Consider the following 16,530-nt stretch of genomic DNA (forward strand, 5'->3'; position numbering starts at 1 on the left):
AGGCACAGAGAAAAATAAAACTCAAGAGTGTTAACAAATTTCCAGCAGATAAGGCTTTGCACTGAGTGATATTGCACTTCCTATAATGACCAGCAGGGGCCACCAACAGCTATTCCCAGTCTATCTACACCCACCCTCTGCGGTGCTTCGCCTCCACACCTATGACTGGCCAGTGCGTAGTTCTGGAAACCTTATTTATGGACTATACTTTAAAAAAAAAAAAAAACCTGGGGGAGGTGCCATGGCTCACACCTGTAATCCCAACACTTTGGGAGGCCAAGGTGGGCAGATCATGTGAGGTCGGGAGTTCAAGACCAGCCTGGCCAATATGATGAAACCCTGTCTCTACTAAAAATACAAAAATTAGCCGGGTGTGGCGGCGGGCTCCTGTAATCCCAGCTACTTGGGAGGCTGAGGCAGGAGAATCGCTTGAACCCGGGAGGCAGAGGTTGCAGTGAGCCATGACTGCACCACTGCACTCCAGCCTGGGCGACAGAGCGAGACTCCGTATAAAAAAAAAAAAAATTTAGAGCCTTCAATGGACTATATAAAATTATATAAATATTTGCCTATAAACTATATTTGTGTTATTCAACTAATTAGTATGCATATTAGAAATCACACACATAGGGATGAATTTTTATTTTCATTTATTTATAAATAAATAAACATATTTTGAGACAGGGTCTTACTCTGTTGCCCAGGCTGGAATGCAGTGGCATGATCATAGCTCATTGTAGGCTGGACCTCCCAGGCTCAAGCCATCCTCCTGCCTCAGCCTCCAGAGTAGCTGGGACCATAGCTGCATGCCACCACACCTGGATAATTTTTTAAAAATTTTTTTGTAGAGATAGAGTCTTGCCATGTTGCCCAGGCTGGCCTTAAACTCCTGGGCTCAAGTGATCCACTTGCCTCAGCCTCCCAACGTGCTGAGATTACAGGTGTGAGTCACTGCACCAGGCCAGGATTAATTTTTTAACTATAAATAGAAATTCCAATTTTGTCTTCCCATACCCAAAAGGATCATCTTGCACGCCCCTAGGTGCACACCCACTTTGGAAACCACTGTTCTAAAGGAAAAGCTATGCCGTCCTCCCCGCCTCAACAGGGCATCCAGACAGGAATGGATCCAGGCAGCTTTGCCTTCCCACCAGGACTAAACCAAGGCCTCCGAGAAGGACCAAGTTTCCTGGCCTCTTCCTCATGACACAACCTCAAGACAGAAATTGAAGCCCCCTCCGCCACTACCACTACCATTACCACCAGCCTGGCCTGCGTTCATGTCAGATTGCCTTTCTAGAGGGCAGAGCCCCAAAACCTCCCTTGGAAGCAGCATCTGTTTCTCCACCTGGCCCAACAATTGCACTTTCCTTTGCCTCCTGATTTTAGTCTGCCCACCTCCCTATTGGGGTGGGAAGTTCTGGAAACAGACAATTTTGTGTTGAAATCCTGGCTCAGCCACTTCGTGTGTGTGTCTTAAGCCAGTTAAATAACCTTGCCAAGCCTCAATTTCCTCATCTGTACAATGGGGATAACAACTTTGGGAGAGGACGAAGGTAGAGTGGCTGCCACGTGCCAGGCACACAGAAGGTGTTCCATAAACGCAGTTCCCTTCTGGGAGTAGGTCTAGGCAGGTTCTAGCTAGGTGCCAGCGGGCCATGGGTGGTTAGTCCTTATCTCTGGCTGTCTGCTGTGTCCTGGCTGACCTCAGGTTCTCCTGCGGAAGGCAAGATCCACCCCAGGGCTTCTGGAGCCCCAGGTATCTGTTACAGATAGCATGTCCTCTTCTCGCTGCCCACACACTCTTTACTGGCACCTTGCCCACATTCATCTGTGCCATCCACTTCTCTTTTCCTCCTCTCCCTCCAGTGCCTCCACTGAAGTGCCAAGGGCTTTGATATGGGCATCATGTGAGGGGCCAGTAACAGGTGGCCCATCGCCAAAGTGGGGAAGAGTTTGCAAAAGTCGGTGCATCGGGGTGTGGTGTACATGCCTGTAGTCCCAGCTACTCAGGAGGCTGAGGCAGGAGGACCCCTTAAGCTCAGGAGTTCAAGACCAGCCTGGGCAACATAGTGATACCCCAATCTCTCATAATAGTAATAGTAGTAATAATAATAATTTTTAAAAGTCAGTGCAAACCCTGGGAGTAGGGAGAGTCCTGCTAACCACCCCAATGACCCAGTGTCTATTGCTGGAGCCCCCCCCTACAAGCCAACCATAATTTGAAGTGTCCCTGTAGACCCTGGACAGGGCAGAGATTGATGAGGGAGTGGGTGAGGGAGTGCAGGAAGCTTCTGGACAGTAGGAGTTGAAGAGGGGATCAAAGCAGAAAGCAGACGCAGTTAGACGCCCTGGGGACCACACGAGGCACTTGAGTTGCTCTTTGGAGACAGATCAGAGGAGTGTCCCCGCTTGAACTAGTGACCTGGAGGAGAGCTGTACATATACATACACCATGCATGCGTGCACACACTCACATATACAGACACACACACTCACATACACTCACTCTCACATATATGCACACACTCACCCTACACACAATCACACACACACTCAGATACACTCAAATACACACACATACACCACCGCACACACTCACATATACACACACATACATATCCCTACACGCACTCACATACACACAGAGACACAGGCACTCAGACACACTCAAATACACACATACACACACACACTCATATACATACACTACACGCATACTAAGGCACACATACATATACACTCACATACACACTCACATAAACACATACACACATACCCCTACACACTCACACAGACACACTCAGACACACACACTCAAATACACACATATATAACACTCATACACTCACATTTACCCATTCATGTACACACACACACAGATACACACACACACTTATATGTACACACATACATACACGCATACACTGACATACACATACACATACACTCACAGACACTCTTGGACACGCAGACACTCTTGGACACACACATACACATACACTCACAAACACAGACACACACTCAAATACACACTCATACACACACACTCATAGACACACACACTCTCACATACACATACTCACACATACATTCATGTATGCACACATCCTATGCTGCTTCCCTCCCTGCTTGTCCTGGACCACCGCAGTGCTTACCGAGTAGATTGGAGCCCAGACAGAAGAGGTGGCCGGGGCTGTGGAGAACACTGGGTGGCCTCAGGCAAGCCATTTGTCCTGGGCTTTCCCTGCTGTTAAGTGGGCAGGATAATATCCACCTCGCAGGCTCTGCAACCACTGCGTGGCCTGACAAAAATGCGTTGTGAGCCATGATGGGGGAGCCCTGGGCACCCAGGCCGTGCCCTGGTGCCATATCCCTTCCTAGGAATGCAGGACAGCCCATCCCAGAGCTATTCTCTGCCCCTCCCCTGCCTTGACCACCCAGCGACTCTGTCCCCAGCCCTGCTTGGCACCAACTGCCCAGGTCCAGCCTCCCCCAAGCCCCACAGGGATCTTCTTGTTGCCCTCCTCATTGGGGTTTACCCACCCTGGGCTCACCCTGTGCACCTCTCCTCTCTGAGGTGCCTGGGGACAGAGCATGGGACCTCCTGCCTATTCCCTGCCACCCCATAGGGGCTTCAAGCCCTCTGGCACTTCTACTTCCAGCTCGCTTCCCTGAGGTACTGGTGTGGGGAGATGTGGAGCCCTGGGAAGGGGAGAAGCTGCCATCTACCCCTCCCCCAAAATTGCCTTTTTCCAGGTCAGAGCCATTGTGGGGGACTGTCCCCACCCTCAACAGTACAGACTGTAGGAGCACCCGCCATCACCCAAGGCAGACTGGGAATCTGCAGGTTCTTGGCAGCAGACCTCAGATAAAGAAACAAGCAAAGAGGTCAAATAATTTGTCCAAAGGCATCACACGGGTCAGTGTAGAGCTGGGGTTTGACTCCAGGCAGTTGGCCTCAGGCTCCACTGCAGATGCTGCACCTCGCTTTGCAGGTACTATCATTACCTTCATTTCATAGATGAAGAAGCTGAAGGTCAGAAGAGTTCAATGACTTGCCCAGGATCACACAGAAAGCGAGTGGTGGAGGCACGCTTAGCGGGTAAGCTTAGTAAAAAGCTTAGTAAAGAGATTGATTTAGTTTTCCATCAATTATTTTTCAATTGACAAAACTGTGATAACTCACAAAAACAGCTGAACATAAACAACACTTTAATTGACTTAAGACTATACATATAGGCCAGGCACGGTGGCTCACGCCTGTAATCCCAGCACTTTGGGAGGCCGAGGCAGGCGGATCACGAGGTCAGGAGATCGAGACCATCCTGGCTAACACGGTGAAACCCCATCTCTACAAAAAATACAAAAAATTAGCTGGGCGTGGTGGTGGGCACCTGTAGTCCCAGCTACTCGGGAGGCTGAGGCAGGAGAATGGCGTGAACCCCGGGGGGCGGAGCCTGCAGTGAGCCGAGATCGCACCACTGCACTCCAGCCTGGGCGACAGCGAGACTCTGTCTCAAAAAAAAAAAAAAAAAAAAAAAGACTATACATATAATCAGTGTTTAAAGAAATAAATTCCTGGAAACAATTTGTAATCTTTATTACTAATCCTTAGCTGCTCATCATGGCTGAGTCTAATCTCGAAGGCATCTAGACTTGATTAAGATACCTTTACTAATGCACCCTAAATCTGTTATTAGCTTGACATCAGACACAGGACTTGAGGACAGCTTAGCAGCTCTTGACAGCAGCTGGCAGGAATGCTGTAATGTGAGAGTCTTCTGGCTTTCAGAGACCACTTTCCTCCTCCAGGGCAGAAAACTCAGCTGTTTGGCCTTGGTTTTTGCATCTGTAAAATGGGAGGTTGGGGGATAGGAACTAGATTACTAAATTCCCTTTCAAATCCATCCATCTAAAGAGACAACTTTGCACTCTGCTCATAAAAAAGATAAAAATCTTCTTTCCAACAGGGATTTCCAAGAAGTGGCCTCTTGCTAGATATTTCTTGAAATATTATTCCATTCAATAAATATCTATTCCCACCTGACTGAAGTTCTTCGAGGACAATTATATCTTAGTGATCACTGTAACTCCAGCACCTAGTTCAGTGCTGGCCATCAAGTAGGTGCTCAGTATTTTTTAATTAATTAATTTTGAGATGGGATCTCAATAGGTTCCCCAGGCTTAATCTTGAACTCCTGGTCTCAGAGGATCCTCCCACCTCAGCTTCCTGAGTAGCTGGGACTACAGGTGTGCATCACCACACCTGGCTCTAGGTGCTCAGTTAATACAAGGTGCAGAATCTCTGGGGGGCAGGGCAACACAACAGTGGTTTGTAACGTTCCCCAGGTGATTCCCATGTACGGCCAGGCGAGGCCTGCTCGGCAACTCCATGCAGAGAGGACCCCCGAGGCCTCTTTCCTCAGAAGGTAGCTGTGGTTGTGGAGGGCACTCAGGGTGGCAAGGCCTGCTCCTGAAAAAGCTGTGAAAACCCAGAGGAGATGGAAGAGAAGAGGCCACCAACAAGGGATGGCCCCAACAATGCTTCCCAGTGCCCACCCTGCAAAAGGGGCTTCTGTTTAGTACTAAGGACCTGGAGTTCAGAGAGGCTGATCACTGGCCCCCGACCACACCCAGCCAGCAGCTCCATGGTCTCTGGTCCTCACAGTCCCTGGTATTGCATCTGAGAGTAGGGGCAGAGCTAATGCCATCAGTAGGAGTCACTTTTGTCCCCTAACTTAGGGGAGACTGTCCTGTCCTTACAAAGGAATGTGTAAGCACAGCTGATAAACATCTGCATAAGGAAAGATGTTTCTTTATGCATTTCTGGCTCCACCGAGACTCATGACTCAACCAGTCCTGTGGCTGCCAACCAGAAGCAGACTCAGCACTCAAGGACCATTTTCCATACCCCTATATCTGCATGCCCAACCAATCAGCAGCACCTCTACCCTACCCTAGGCCCTGCCCACCAAACTATCTTTGAAAAACTAATCTTCAAGTTTTGGGGGAGACCAATTTGAGTAATAACTATTTCCTGTGTGGCCGGTCTTGTGTCAATTACTCTTTCTTTACTGCAATGCCATGGTCTCAGTGGATTGGTTTTGTCTGTGCAGCAGGCAGGAAGAACCCATCAGGTGATTACCCCAACTTGCTTTGGGAAGAATCCAGCCAAAAAACTTGAGGCCTGCAGCCTCAGGGTGAGAACAAGACAAAAGGGGGATGGAGGGAGATTGACTCGCTGTGTCTCAGCTCCAGAGCAGCACCCTCAGCCTCCCAAGGGTTTATGCAAATCATCAAAGGGATTCCTTGAGGCAAAAGGTTTGAGTCTGCAGTTCTGAGACCCCCAAGGATGTGAGGAGAGACCCAGGACTATCTCCTTTGGGAGGGGCCCCAAACTTGGGGGAAGGGGTACTGGATGCCATCTGAAACCCAAACATAAAATTCTAAGCTCACCCAACCATCTGAATGGACTCCTCCTCTCCTCTTAGCAAAGGGCATTCCAAAGTTAACCTGAAAACTAGTTCAGGCCATGATGGGAAGGGGAGCCCAGCCATGCCTGATTATACCATCCCTCATTTTGGACTTACTGATAGAACAGACTCTTTAAGTCTGATACAAAACATTTACAGTCTATTCTCTCTGATGCCTGCCACCTGGAGGCTTCACCTGAATGATAAAACCTTGGTCTCCACAATCCCTTATCTTAACCCAAACATTCCTTTCTGTTGATTTTAAGTCTTTAGACAATAATTTAACTCTTTCCACCAATTGCCAATCAGAAAATCTTTGATCTACTTATGACCTGGAAGTCCTCCACTTCCCCAACCCCATTCCAGTTGTCCAGCCTTTCCAGACCAAACCACTGTACATGTCGCATATATTATTGATGTCCTATGTCTCCCTGAAACACATAAAACTAAGTTGTGGCCTGATCACCTTGGGCACATGTTCTCAGGATCTCCTGAAGGCTGTCATAGGCCATTGGTCATGCATAGTAGGCTCAAAATAAATCCCTTCAAATATTTTACAGAGTTTGACTCTTTTGGTTGACACACCAAGCTCAAGCAGGAAGAACCCGGCTCAAGAACTGTCTCTCTCCTTTCTCTCTGTTAGGCATGGTGGGGGAAGGGAGTGTTGTGTTAGGCATGAGGGGGAGGGGAACAGGGTTGTGTGCAGAGGAAGATGCAACTATTACCTTGTCAGGGTCCCTGACCTGATGGCGACCCGTGGCGGAGTCTTCACAGCGACAGATACCACTGCAAGGGCAGACCCAGACTGTGCAATCCCCAAAGCAGGTCTCTTCACTCACCGGGATAGATAGAACTATCGGCCCCAATTCCTCAGCTCTACCTACACCCACCGCTTGCCATGGTTTCCTTGTGGGTGGAGGGTACTTCCCCACCCCCGCCCCCCGGCTTCTGGCTTTTCCACGTGGCTTGCTCTGGCCATGGAATGAAGCAGAAACGAAAGGCTGCCAGTTCCAAGCCCACGTCTGAAGTTGCCTTAGGTGGTTCCGCGGGCCCCGTGCGCTTCCACCTTCACCCAGGAGGCCTTCTCTGGTGCAGCCGCTGCTTCTTCAGCCTCGGCCCAGAAGGAGCGGAGCCCCCGGCCTATCCGCAGGCCTGCAGGGAGCCACAGAGCGCAGCGGCCGGCCCAGCGTTCAAGCCCAAGCACAGACCTGCGAGAACTTTATTCCAGCCGCCCTTTAGGATGGTTGATAAGGACGCGTTGCCGTGGCGGTAGCTCACCAATCCAATGCGTGCACCCGCTCCTTTATTAGGCTATAGGGCCAGTGGCTCCCACAGGGACCTGATACAACCGTGCGTTAAATAAGGAGCTTATTGAGCTCTCATGTCGTAAGCCGGTGGAGAAGTCCAGGGCTAGTGTGGGGGCTCCGGCGGGGGCTGTGGCCCCCATCCACATGGAGCCTCCCCACGGTTCGCACGTCGCGGTCTTCGGAGCCTTCATCCCTGAGAGCCCCAACAGTCCACAGGGCGGCGCCAGACCCTCTTCCCAACGCCACCCTCTAAAGCCTCGGCTCCGACCGGTTCCACTTCTGCTTCAGGCTCAGGATTTTCACTCTTCTTGAATGGGGGTGGCCCTCCCCTGATCTTCTGAATCGCAACAGCATCTCCCTCCCTCCAGGACCTCAGAGCCAGAGCTGGGCGAGAGGCCCTGACCTCTGGGGTAGGGGTGGAAGCGTCCCTGTGAAGGTGCGGTCCTGCCTCCCATCCCCAGGCGCCCGGCCTCTCCCACCCTCAGCACCCTGCTCACCTCCAGCTGAAGATGCCAGGGCACCTCTGCTTCCTCCCTGCCCTCTCTGCAGTACCGCAAAGTGAGCATAAAAGGGCTTAATACAGGCTTCGCCGGTCGTGGTGGCTTGCGCCTGTAAACTCAGTAACTTGGGAGGCCAAGGCCAGAGGATCACTTGAGGCCAGGAGTTCAAAACCAGCCTGGGCAACAAGGTGAGGCTTGTCTCTAAAAAAAAAAAAAAAAAAAAAAAAAGTGAATACTTTTTCTGGGAGATTGATGTAGGGGGGTGAGCATGTGAGTTGGAAGGGAGGCATTGAGGATCAGCCATTTAAAGCAGCATATAAAGATGTTCAAGGCTAGAGATCCACAGAAACTGAATTTCCTGGCCGGGTGTGGTGGCTCATGCCCGTAATCCCAGCACTTTGGGAGGCCAAGGCAGGAGGATCACTTGAGGTCAGGACCAGCCTGGCCAACATGGTGAAATCCTGTTTCTACAGTAAATAAAAATCAGCCGGGTGTGGTGGTGGGTAACTGTAATCCAAGCTACTTGGGAGGATACGGCAGGAGAATCACTTGAACCTGGAAGGTGGAGGTTGAGATCACACTACTGCACTCCAGCCTGGGTGACAGAGTGAGACTGTCTCCAGAAAAAAAACCCAGAACAAACAAACAAAACCCCTGAGTTTCCCTGTGGACACCTTGTCTTTGGCAGCCTTTTTGAATGAGGGCTATGTTTTCTCCAATACTATATGGCCTACGGACTGCTCAGCTTTCATTCCAGTGAAAACATTACAGAAAAAACTCTGGGTCAATCCCAGATGTTTCTCCAATCAACTCGGGATGATTGTGTGTCACCTGCTGCCCAGCTAGAATGACACCTCTCCAGGCCTCTGACTTAGCTAGGTCTCAACCATGTGACTCCACCATAGACTCCCCGCCTTCTTCTTTTGCAAACCCTCGGACACCCAAACACCTACCAATTTCAGCCCCTTCTGTGCAGGTGCCGGAAGCCCAGGAAGCACACATCAAGGCTCCCTTGCCAGCGCGGTGCTGCCAATAGAATGTAGTCACATGGAATTTGGGACATGGAAAGGAGATAGAAGTCATCCTTTCCTCCCCCGTAGCAGCAGGCGTGCAGGCTCTGGTGGTCAGCTGGACTCCATACTCCCCCACCAGTCACCAGCCTGGGGACTGTGGGGCTGCAAGGACCTCAGCAGCAGTTTCCCAAGTTTCCTGACTTCTTCCATCCTCTGGAAATCAGCTGTGGTAAAGTAGCCTGAAAGCCAGTGGTGCAACCCCCTCCCCCCAACCTTCACCACCTCTAGCCCCTCCAATCATAAGCACTAATTGCCTATATACAACCCCTTTTTGTTTGAAATATCTAGAGTAATTTCTGTTTTCCTATCTGGGGTAGTGGAACATAAGAAGAAATATACATTTGGTCTCTGCCCCCAGTTCCTAACACAAAGCTCCTAAAACCCTTGGAAATTCCTGAATGATGGCGGTGCTAGGAGCGTTGTCTTCTTTTTTTTTTTTAATTTATCATTTTTCTTTTTTTCCAGATTTTTTTCCTTTTTTTTTTAACTTAGGGTATACATGGGGGGCACATTTAACTTTTTTTTTTTTTTTTTTGAGATGGAGTCTTGCTCTGTTGTCCAGGCTGGAGTGCAGTGGCACAATCTCGGCTCACTGCAAGCTCCGCCTCCCGGGTTCACACCATTCTCCTGCCTCAGCCTCCCGAGTAGCTGGGATTACAGGTGCCCGCCACCACACCTGGCTAATTTTTTTTGTATTCTTTTAGTAGAGACGGAGTTTCACTGTGTTAGTCAGGATGGTCTCGATCTCCTGACCTCATGATCCACCCACCTCGGCCTCCCAAAGTGCTGGGATTACAGGCGTGAGCCACCGTGCCCGGCCGGGTTGCAATTTTAAATAGGGGTGTCAGGGTAGGACCCATTTAAAAGGTGGATTTTGAGCTAATGCTTACAAGGGGAGACAGAGCTGGCCATGAGGATGCCTGGAGGAAGTCTTTTGCGGGAACAGCAGGGAGAAAGGAGGGGGATAAGAAAGGAGTTTGCGGGAGAGAGGTCGGTGCGGTTAGGGAGCTGATTTTCAATGGCTTAGGGAGCCGATTTTCAATGGCTTTATGCCGTTCTCATGCAACCACCTTAGGGTGTGTCTCCCTGTTCATTTTTTTTTCTTTTTCTTTCTCTTTTTTTTTTTTTTTTTTTTTTTGAGAGGAAGTCTGGCTCTGTTGGGCAGGGTGGAGTACAGTGGTGCAATTTCGGCTCACTAAAACCTCCACCTCCCGGGTTCCAGCAATTCTCCTGCCTCGGCCCCCAGAGTAGCTGGGATTACAGGCGCCCACCACCACGCGCGGCTAATTTTTATATTTTTAGTAGAGACGGGGTTTCACCATGTTGGCCAGGCTGGTCTTGAACTCCTGACCTCAGGTGATCCGACCGCCTCGCCTTCCCAAAGTGCTGGGATTACAGGCGTGAGCCACCGCGCCTCGATGCTCTGCCTGCATCACCGGGCATGTCCAGGTGTGCACCATTCCTCCGAGCACCAGGATGTCCCTTACGGCGTCCGTGCACTGTGAGTGTCCCAGAAATAGACACGTCCCTCGGTCTCAGCGCCCCTACACCCCAGCCTGCCCACGGCGCGGAACACCTGCAAGCTCCGGTCCGGGCGCCGCGCTGACCCCAGCCCCGGCATCACGTGACCGCCCGCGGCTGTCTGCCCCGCCCCCTCCAGTCGCCTGCTCTGCGCTGCGCATTCGCTCTGGCAATAGCTGGCCTCGTGTCGCTGCTGCTGCAGCCCGAGGGCGCCCTGGGCGAGGAGCTGCAAGTGCAGCAGCCCAGGGCCGCCAGTTGGCTGAACTTAGGCTCCACTAAGAAGTACGTGGGGAAGCTCTTCAACAGCAGGTGGGCCGGCTGAGGGTGTGAGGAAGGGAGGGAGGGAAGGAGGAAAGCGGGGGGTGAGGGGGCCCGGGGGGCGACACGGACGCCCCCAGGCACCCCCACGCACCCCCACGCAACTCGCGGCCCGAGCTGGGCTCGGGGAGCGGCCTCATGACTGCAAAGACTTGTTCCCAGCCCCAAGAAATCTAAAAACCGCAAGAAAACTGCGAACGCCACGAACACCTCCCCATCGAAAGCCACGAAACCCCCTCCGTGGACCACCACGAACCCCCAGTGGCTGAACACCTCGGAACCCCGACCACCGACCTCCTCCCGGGGCCCCAGGTAGGACAGCCTGGACGCTGGGCACCGAGCCGGGGGCCTCAGGGCCGGGGGCAGCTTGGGTGGTAGCCAGAGGAAGCTCCTGGGGGCCGGCATGCGGGGAGACACAGCACCCCTGTGGGGGGGCTTCTTTCTCCAGGCTGGGCCTTGGCCTCCAGACGCCTCTCTGCCCACCAACCCCTTTATATTGAGAGGGCCCTGGACCCCTCCTCATCCCCTCAATGAAAACAATAAAGACAAATTTCTGTTGCTTCAGTGACTTCTGTGGGCCTGGGGCAGGGAGGGACCAGTCCATCGAAGGGGAAGGGGGACCCTGGAGTTTCTGCTATGGGAGAAAAAGACCTCAGCTGTTGGGGGTCCTCCCCTGCCTCCCCTGGCAACCCATCCACCTTCCGCCACGCCACCCACACATGGCCCTGTGGGTCTGGCCCTCCACCCCGTGGTAGAGACACAGATACGGGTCCTGGAGAAGACACTTATTGCCCCTGTAGTCCTGCACAGACGGAACCAGTGTGGGAGGCTCTAATCCAGAGGGAGAGCAGAGGTGAGAGAAGAAACCTCAAAGGAGGGGCTTCAGCTAGACACACCCCAACTCCCACCTGGCTCAAGTTTCTACCAAACAGCCCAGCTTGGACTGTCAGAATTGGCACAGGAACAAGAAGAGGTGCCTTTGCCCCTCAGCATGCAGAGTATAGGGGGCCGCCTTTGCCTCCTGGACTTCTAAGCCCTTCTTGGGTGAGCAGAGCAGGAGTAAGGGTGGAGCCTGGCCAGGGCCTGTCCCTGAGAAGCTGGGTGTGAGGGTGGCTCCCTCTTCTGGGGGCTCCTATGGCCGTCAGAGAGACCTGGTTGGGGAAGAGCCCCCTGCCCTGATCCTACCCTCACATCCAGGGTGCGAACTCCTGGCCCTAAGAAGTATCCACTCCTCTCCCCATTCACTGCCCATCCCCTTAAGCTGCCAGAGAAAATGCTGGGACTTCAGGCTCCCTCTGCCAGACTCAAACTGTTCTCTTACGAAACCATCTCTCTCTCCAGACATCCCTTGGATTTAAGAATCAACCTGAGGCCGGGCACAGTGGCTCACACCTGTAATCCCAGCATTTTGGGAGGCCGAGGTGAGCAGACCGCTTAAGCCCAGGAGTTTGAGACCACGCTGGGCAACATAGCAAGACCCTGTCTCTAAAAAATAAAAAAAAATTGCTGGGTGTGGTGGCATGTGCCTGTGGTAGCAGCTATTTGGGAGGCTGAGGCAGGAGGATCGCTTGAGCCCAGGAGGTCAAAGCTATGGTGAGATGTGATCATGCCACTGTACTCCAACCTGGGTGACAGAGCAAGACCTTCTCCAAAAACAAACAAAAAATCAATCTGAGCCAAGCAGCTGCATCCTCTAGAAGCTCTTTGCCTTTTAGGACCTGGTTCTACTTCCAGGTCATTTGCACACACCAGATGGAGTAGGACTTGAGGGGAAACACAATTGTGGTGTCATTTCCATTTCTGTGCAAGGTGCTGAGCCCAGGAAAGTGGACCCCTCATCCTCCAAACCCATAACCCCATCCCTTCAGGCCAAGCATGTGGGGGAGGCAGGAGAAGCCTTTCTAGGAACTGGAAACATTCTAGTTCCCTCACTTCTCCCCTTTACACACGCACGTACACACGCATTCACGCGCGCACTGTCCCCACCTATTCAGGGTGCCTGAGAAGGGCCAGGAAAAGATGGGTTCTCTGGGAATCTGGGAAGTCCTCCCTGGGGCAGGATCCAGGTCCTTGTCCTCCCAGGGCTGGAGTATGCAGTCTACAGATTCGACTCATGGTGGCTGGAACTCTCAGCTAATCTAGCCTCCTCCCCTTCCACAGCAGCTTGGATACCTCCTGTGCCCAGGACTTCACTACCTCTCAGGGCAGCCCATTCTCTCCAAATTTCTGGACGGTAGCTCAGGCCCTTGGATGCAGCCATGACTGCTGTAGCACCAGAATCATTCTTCCAGGCTGGGCTGTGCCCCTGCCCCCATGCCAAGGACGCTTTAGTATAAATTTGGGTGATTCTGCTGCCTAGGCTGCAGTAAGGCACTGGTGAGGGGTGCACTTGGGGAAGGGTTGTCATCGGGCTGTGTCGGGAAGGTCTACGGGTGCTGAACTGGGAAGATTCAAGACTGCTGCTTCACAGACTTGCTGAAGGACCATGAAGGACCATCTGCTCAGAGGAGTCCCTGCCTTCCTCTGGCCACCACTTGTCCCTCTGTGGAGGGGAGAGGATGAGCTGAGTGACTCTGATGACCCCTCCAACGTTCTGGATGATCCCTTTTCCCTCTGCCCTGTCCTCTCCTTTCTCTCCCATGCATTTGGTGCTTCCTGCTGCCCCAACCAGGGGTCCACAGAGACACAGGACAGGCTGTGGCTTTGACTTGCTTTATTGAGCCTGTGTGGGAGCAGGGAGCAAGCTTTGGCCAGAGCCAAGGGTGCGGAGGGGAGAACTGGGCTGGCACTGCTCACGGAGTCCTAGGAGACAGAAGGTGGCATTACAAGTCCAGCGGGCTGAGCTCCCTGTGAGGATAGGGCAGAACATGGCAGTGTAGGGGGTAGGCCTCGTGCCCTCAGGAAGCCTCAGCCTGGCCCTGGGCTCCTGTTTTCCCTCTTCCACCCCCCACTACACATTTCCAAGCCCTGATTCAGTCCCACCACCCCCATTTCAGCCCCAAGGAGCTTGATAGACAGGGCAGGGAGTCAAACTCACCTGGGGACAGCAGCATGCGGGGACCCCCACTCTGAGAAGGCCAGCGTGTCGTCTTTGTGTCTTTTCCCATACCTGGGAGGGAAGAGGCAGCAGGGGCAAGCACTGTGCCCAGGTGCCAGCCCACCTGTTTCATATCTGCCTGTAGGCACCATCTTGCCCAGGGCACATTGGTCTAGGCCTGTTCAGCACAGATGCCCTGTTTTCCCAAGAGCAGGCCTGGAAGGGGCTGGGGCTGGGCATAGGGTGTGGCCAGGAATGTGGAGTGGGCCCAGGGTCCCAGGGGCTGGGATCTCTCTCCCCAACTGTGGCACACACCTAGGCCTGGTCAGCATGTTGATGTATCTACGGAGATCAGCTGCATACTGGGCCATCTGCTCTGGCGTGGCATTGTCCCCTGGGTACACTGGCTCCAGCGGGGCTCCCTGGGCACCCAGCAGTGGCTGTAGTAACAGAGCCACACAGGTGGACAGGAGCAGCAGGGAGAGGCAGAGGCGTGCGGCAGCCATCTGAGGAGCAAGCAGAGGGGAGGTGGAGAGCCCGGGTTGCAGATTTTCCCGTGCCCAGGAAGCTGGGCCCATCTACCCAGCCCCTTAGCCCATCATCCATTTCTCCAAGCCTGGGGACAAGGGGGCAGAGCAAAGGGCCACTCCAAGCTGACCACTCCACCTCCTAGACACTGCTCTGAAGGCACGGACAGCCTGTCCTGTGAGCAGCCCAGCAAGCCAGGGCCTCACAGGTTAGAAAAGTACAGCAGAGAAAATGGGGACATGAGTCCTGGAGACACGGGACTCATGACAACATCCAGGGCCTCATGGCTCCAAGGAGGCAGTAGCTAGTGGGAATAAGGGCATGCCAGGTCACCCACAGGGTGGGGGGCACAGAATGAACTCGGGAAGCCAAGGACAGAAATCCATGGCCTTGTGGGTCTGGCGCTCCACCCTGCGATAGAGACACAGATACGGGTCCTGGAGAAGACGCTATTGTCCATGTCGTCCTGCACAGACCGGCAAAGGCACGCACACAGGGACCCCAGTCACTCACAAGGTCACAGTCACACATTCCAGTTCACAGCCATGCACACAAGTGTGCACACACGTGCAGTCAGCAGACAGCTCTTCTAGCGTGACAGGTCTGTCCAGATGCAGAAAGCAAGACCCAAGCAGGACCTTAGGCCTCCCAAGGCCCCTGGCCCTGCAAAGCACCAACTCCTCTCCATCCCAGGCCCCAGCCTGGGGGAGGCCCCCAGAGCCCCAGGCAGGCTGAGCCCACTTACCTGGAGTCCAGAGTAAACGGGCACTAGACCAAGCAAGCACCTGCCTCAGGCCGGATGGGCCTCTGCCCTCGGCTGGGCCGCTTTATAGTCCTCAGCCCCCCAGAGTCCCCGCCTCCTGTCAGCCTCTCTCGCTCCGAAGCCCTCGCCCCTCCTCTCACTGTCTCCTAATACTGGCAACGCCAGTACTGAGGCCAGAGACGGGAGGGGGACAGGGCAGTGCTGTGGGTGCCAGACCAGCAGCATAACAGATAAAACTGGACCACAGTAAAAGTCTCCTGTGGGCCCCCATCACTGACATCCCTTCCCTTTGGGCACCAGAGCAGGCTTGGTTCAAGAAAGATGGGGTTCTAGGACTTGAGAGTGACTGAAAGGTTTTGGTCACAGGCCTTGGAACTAGCTCTCCTGCCTCCCAAAGATCAACCCAAATCATCCAATGGATTCTCTTGGGGCAGAAGACTGAGGCTGCAGCTGGAAGATTGAGGCTACAGCCAGAGCCTCCAGGCTGAAGAATGGAAAGTCAGGCCATCCTCTGCAGCTTGCAACTAGAACAAGGTGGGAAGAGGGAAGGGACCTCAGGTCCTCAGGCAAGGTGGAAAGGAGTGGGGTGCCAGGCTTGGAGAAACCCATTTGGTGGGTGCATAGGATGCAGAATGAGAACTCATGTGCCTGGGTTCAGGGGAAAGGTTGAGGGGGTGCCAGTTTCCAGTAGTCACTTCCCTCCCCATCTCAGAGCCCCCATTCCAGGGAAGTGCCAAAAACCAGCTTCATTTGTAAAGCCTCACATTTTCCAAAGTGCTGCCAGCTCAGTCACCTCACTAAATCCCCACAACAACCCATTTTACAGATTCAGGATCTGAAATCTGCTCAGATATCAAATCACTGGCCCCAAACCACACAGCCAGTCAGTGGACAATCCAGGGTTTGAAACAAAATCTAACTCCAAAATTTAACTCCAAACCTGGACTATTTTTTTTTTTCCCAAGTGGGGCTGTCAAAGTATTGGTATAATTTCACACTTTTTGGCT

At 52.9% G+C, this 16,530-nt stretch overlaps 1 protein-coding gene across 2 annotated transcripts; it reads right to left on the reverse strand.

Moving 5' to 3' along the window:
* Positions 1 to 13,893: 13,893 nt before the first annotated feature.
* On the reverse strand, positions 13,894 to 15,561 carry PPY (pancreatic polypeptide). Of its 2 annotated transcripts, none has more exons than XM_032163795.1 (4): positions 15,506 to 15,561; positions 14,548 to 14,738; positions 14,233 to 14,304; positions 13,894 to 14,042 (listed from the first exon to the last, which is right to left on the reverse strand). In XM_032163795.1, the coding sequence occupies exons 2-4, from the start codon at positions 14,736 to 14,738 to the stop codon at positions 14,018 to 14,020; spliced, it is 288 nt and encodes a 95-aa protein (XP_032019686.1). In that variant the 5' UTR covers positions 15,506 to 15,561; the 3' UTR covers positions 13,894 to 14,017. The 2 variants fall into 2 exon arrangements, with proteins under 2 accessions (XP_032019686.1, XP_032019685.1); XM_032163794.2 differs by lacking the exon at positions 15,506 to 15,561 and adding an exon at positions 15,274 to 15,359.
* Positions 15,562 to 16,530: the final 969 nt, after the last annotated feature.

Source organism: Hylobates moloch, unplaced genomic scaffold, assembly GCF_009828535.3.
Source record: "Hylobates moloch isolate HMO894 unplaced genomic scaffold, HMol_V3 SCAFFOLD_10, whole genome shotgun sequence".
NCBI classification, from domain to species: domain Eukaryota; kingdom Metazoa; phylum Chordata; class Mammalia; order Primates; family Hylobatidae; genus Hylobates; species Hylobates moloch.